Source organism: Scophthalmus maximus, chromosome 7 (assembly GCF_022379125.1).
Source record: "Scophthalmus maximus strain ysfricsl-2021 chromosome 7, ASM2237912v1, whole genome shotgun sequence".
Lineage (NCBI taxonomy): Eukaryota > Metazoa > Chordata > Actinopteri > Pleuronectiformes > Scophthalmidae > Scophthalmus > Scophthalmus maximus.
In genome coordinates, this window is record NC_061521.1 from 24,275,001 (window position 1) to 24,280,000 (window position 5,000).

General features: G+C 44.9%; 1 protein-coding gene across 1 annotated transcript in view; it reads left to right on the plus strand.

Annotated features, from left to right (window-relative positions):
• lcat (lecithin-cholesterol acyltransferase) overlaps positions 1–5,000 on the plus strand; it is a 6,100-nt gene that overhangs the window by 920 nt on the left and 180 nt on the right. Inside the window, exons 2-8 of the mRNA XM_035641342.2 lie at positions 288–493; positions 1,439–1,595; positions 2,077–2,192; positions 2,408–2,503; positions 2,986–3,210; positions 3,371–3,566; positions 3,964–5,000. The exon at positions 3,964–5,000 is cut by the window's right edge and continues 180 nt beyond it. Coding sequence (XP_035497235.2) covers positions 343–493; positions 1,439–1,595; positions 2,077–2,192; positions 2,408–2,503; positions 2,986–3,210; positions 3,371–3,566; positions 3,964–4,342 — 1,320 coding nt within the window. The 5' untranslated portion in view covers positions 288–342 and the 3' untranslated portion in view covers positions 4,343–5,000. The remainder of the gene's footprint in view (positions 1–287; positions 494–1,438; positions 1,596–2,076; positions 2,193–2,407; positions 2,504–2,985; positions 3,211–3,370; positions 3,567–3,963) is intronic.

The window sequence follows — 5,000 nt, forward strand, 5'->3', positions numbered from 1 at the left end:
TGAATAAATACGTGTGATGTGGAGCAATCAATAGGCTGCAGGGCAATGGGTAACCTGCAGTCCACACGTCCACCCCTGCATGTGTGTGCGTTTGATTTATTATTTTCTTCTTTCTGCAAAACCGACTGTCTCACCGATTGGAAGCGGGGTCAAAACATGCGGATGTGTCCCTCTTCTCGCCCCTGTCAGTGAATATATATGTTTTTGCAGAGGAGGAGGTAATAGAAAGCCTATAACCTCTGGTCTGTCCCGGTCCCCCCCCCCCTCCGTCCTCCCCCGTCCTGCAGCACTCAGCGACCGAGACCGTCCCGTCTTGTCTGTCCCGGCTGGTTGGAAGCGAACATGGGCTCCGGCGTGCACCTCTGCTCGGCGCTGCTGCTGGTGTTCCTGCTGGTGCTGCATCACTCCTCCGGTTTCTGGATCATCAACGTCATCTTCCCCCCCAGCGCCAAAGTCAGATTCCCGAGCAACAGCACTCCGCCGCTCGTCATCGGTGAGTGTGTAGCGGGGGAGTGTTGAAAAGAACGTTTTGCCGAACAATCAACACCCCCTGAACATGTTTCTGCATTTTTACAGTATATAGAAGAAGAAAATTCTATTGTTTGGGACCGAGGCTTTATCAGCAGCCGGGCAAAGGCCACAGCTGCACATAGGTGCAATCAGAACTACAGTATCTATACGTGTATCTGTCAATATATCTATACGTTCTATAGGCACAAAGGCCCAAAACGTGCTTATGCGCTGGTCGTCCACACTTACTTGAAACAATGAATTTGCCTTTAGCCCTTTTTTGGGGGTCACGACACTATTATGTCTACCTCTTTGCCCCCTTGACTCAGGATTCATCGTTTTTTTCTCATGATAATTATTCGATAACGTGCCATTGCATCACTTTCAGAGGCCCTGACAAGTGTGTACATAAACATAAACTGTCCCACTGCTTATTGTCAGGATCTACTTTCTACCCTCTGTGTGCAACATTGCAAAATGATGCTGCGTAGTTTCAGAAACCACCTTTGCCGTGTCTCAATCCAAAAAAGGGCAACAAGACAAGCGAGTTAAAATGTAGTTTGACGAATACATAAAGAGTCACGCTATTTGTTCTCCGAATCCGGGAGTTACGGTCTTCTTCGAAAACAAGTCGGCACGATGATGAATTAAACCGCCTCTGACAAGTGGGCCCGACAAAATAATCCAGATCCAGCTGAGAACAATGTCTGCCTCAAGGAGCAGCTCCAATTTTTCTATGTGCACTCGTGATCAGACGGACGTGTGTTCTCCTCCGAGAGTCGTGAATGTGACAAGTCGGTTTGATGGGAAGAGCACATAAAGCAGACGGAAGATATTTGTATCTCCTTGTAAAAGTGTGTAAAAAAAGAAAAACAAGTGTATTAACTACGCCAGCGAAGATGAACACAGACTTCTTGTGTGTGTCCAGTACCAGGGAACTTGGGGAACCGTCTGGAGGCCAAGCTCGACAAGCCGTCGCTGGTCAACTGGCTGTGCTACAAGAAGACGGAGCACTGGTTCCCCCTGTGGATCGACCTCAACATGTTCATGCCCATAGGTGTAGACTGCTGGATTGATAACATTAGGTAACGGCGATTGACCTTTAACGACCCCCCCTCTGTCTGTGTTACCTTTCACCTCCATGCAGTTTCGACGACGCCGTCTTCCCCCTTTGCTCAAACAACAGTGTTGTTGCATGTTTGTGAAAAGATTTCCCGATCCTGGGACAGAAGCTGAAGACGTTACATTTCTATGTCATTTTTTCGACCGCTGTGTTTTGATACGTTACTCTGCTGACTTAAAGGGGCAGTAAGCGATTTGAATCCCGTACACGTTTGGGGCCTCGTGGTTGGCGCGTCCGTCTCACAGACCCCAAAAAATCACCTCACCGAACAATCTTTCTCCAAAATCCGCTCACTGCCCCTTTAAGTTTCCCAGTCTGGCCTAAGCAGACGATACCAGAAAGAGCGATATTACCGCGGCGGGGGGGGACAAAATGTTTCTGTGACAGAATGTTCTTGCACCAAGTAGATTAACACCAATGTCCATGTTTTTTTCCTGCCTCAGACTTGTTTACAACAGGACGACTCGGCGATCATCCAACTCACCGGGGGTGCAGGTCCGAGTGCCAGGATTCGGGCAGACGTATCCCATTGAGTTTCTGGACTATAACAAACTGGCCGGTGAGAAGAAAAAAACGCAACCGTATTGGTGGAGTGCAATTCGTGGATTAAGCCATATATTTCCATGCATGTCTTTGTGGAACCACACACAATGAAAGGAATTTGTGCAAAAATACTGTATAGGTCTTTACTCAATATACCTTTCGTCTTGATTATACAACTTGATTAAAACTTTGTGAATCTGATTTAGACTCGTGACGGGGTTTTTTTTGCAGGTTACTTTTACACTATGGTTCAACATCTGGTCAACGTGGGCTACACCCGAAACGAGACAGTCCGGGGAGCGCCGTACGATTGGAGGTTGGCTCCTAGTGAGTGACACACAAATGCACATGGACCCTCACATACACACTCGCACTGTAACTGGTTCATTAAAAGAGTATATATATATATTTGTCACTTAAAGTAAAACCTCACATTACAATTTCCATAAATCATAAATATGAAAATATCGATTGATTGCGGCTTGCAAGAAAATTGAAAGAACAACACATAACGTGAATAGAATCACTTCTCTAGTGAGAAAACTCGTAAGAAATGATCAACCAACTCTGCTCTACTGTTTGTTTTGCCTCTTTGAAGTCAAATATGTAGAAGCAACAGACAATAATATTTTTTTGTTGGTAGAGACCAAAAACAGAGCTAAAAAGGGGGTGAATAAATTAATTCAAATAATTATAATTATAATTAGTTTTTTTTTGTCTGCTAAATGTGTAAATAGCGGACATTTGTAGCCAGTAATATCCACACGGTGATAACTCAGCGCCTCCCCGTCACTCTTTTCCTCCCACAGACGAGAACGCAGAGTATTTCACAAAGCTGCAGGGCCTGGTGGAGGACATGTACGAGCAGTACCAGCATCCCGTTTACCTGCTGGGACACAGCATGGGCTGCCACAACGTCCTCTTCTTCCTCAACCAGCAGCCTCAGGCCTGGAAGGACAAGTACATCAGGGGCTTCATCTCCCTCGGAGCACCATGGGGGGGCGCCGTGAAAACACTCAGAGTCCTGGCATCAGGTAACGCAAACGACCCGGAGTAGAATACAATATAATAGAAAAAGACCAAGTATTGGATCTGTACATGATACTGTCAATATAGCAGAATGATTTTCCCCAAATACCCTCATATTTTCAACCCCTCCTGTTTTGTTTTTTTGACGTGGCGTTCATGGGGCAGGAGAAAACGACGGCATCCCGATGATTTCCAACATCAAGATCCGCGAGGAGCAGCGGATGACGACGACGAATCCCTGGATGCTGCCGTCCGAGGAGGCCTGGCCGAAGGATCACGTGTTCATCTCCACGCCGACCTTCAACTACACCAACAAGGACTACCAGCGCCTGTTCAAAGACATCAGCTTTGATGACGGCTGGTAACTGACAGCTTTAAAGTTGCTTTACATAGCCCTTGATTAACAAAGGGTTGCGACCTTAACCACAGTTTTACCTCATAGCTCATGAGACTCTGGTCCGTTTTTGTCCCTCTACCATTGTAAATACTGACAGGACAGCATTTCTTCATTTCTGCTTCTGCATGGAGACATTTTGATCGGTAAAATAATTGTTTAAAGACAAAATAGAGAATCTGGAAGGAGTCTCATTTGAATCATTACACTTTTAACCCATCGATAACCTGCATTTTTCTGGCCACTTGGGGGCAGCACAGACTCATGCACAAGTAGTAATTAATCCTAAAAAACAATAATGAACTGATATAAAGTTGTGGTCCATTCCATTTAATGAACCCTTTGTCCCCTCGTTGTGTTTTAGGTACATGTTGGAGGACACCAGGAACATCACCGGCGATCTCCTCCCACCAGGTGTGGAGGTGTGGTGCATGTACGGCGTGGGGCTCCCCACGCCCATAACCTACATCTACGACGAGGACTTTCCCAACGTGGACCCGGTGGACTTTGTGTACGCCGATGGGGACAACACGGTGGACAGCTTCAGCATGGGCCTGTGCAAGCGTTGGGCCGGGCAGCAGGAGAAGCCCGTCCACGTGACCGAGTTCAGGGGGCTGACCCACCTGGACATAGTGTCCCATGAAATGGTGCTGAACCAAATCCAGCACATCCTGGAGGGCAAATCCGATGTGCCTCAAGAAATCGATGTCAGATCTGGAACCATATATCAAAAGGAGAAATAATGTTTACATAGTTCACTTTGCAAATAACACATATTCCATATAGCTCCAGCATTTCCTAGCAACCGCCCATTTTGGCTAAAGTTATTGCAACAGTTCCAGACTAATCTGGATTTACAAGTAACCCGACACTGACCCCCCACCCCCAACCCAATAACAGCAACCCCCTTATCAAAACTAAATGCTGACTTATGGCAATATGGCTTTAACGACAATCTGTTTATTCATGTTTCATAGCTGTGTGTTTTTTGTTGTATGTCCCTTATATCTGATGATGATGATCATGGTGAGATACACAGTGTTTATCATACACATAATTTTCACAAAGACTATAAACATAGAAATATGTTGATGTGTGTTTGTTTTGGTTTTTTGATGACGGTTAATTCTTAGTTGTAGCTTGTGTAGTGTTTTTGACTTGGGCAACTTCAAATTTTGCTACATACTAAAAAAAATGTTTCACAATTTTAGTTTGTTTACTTTTGACGTCATCATCACATTGTTATTATAGTAAAATATATGTCCAGTGACTTTAATGTAGGTAATTTAAGCAAGCCTGTAATTGATAGATAGATGTGTTAAAGGTATACCTCAGTGGTATATTATTATTGTGTATGATATGAATGTAATATTTTTCAATCATAAAATCTTGCATATTGTA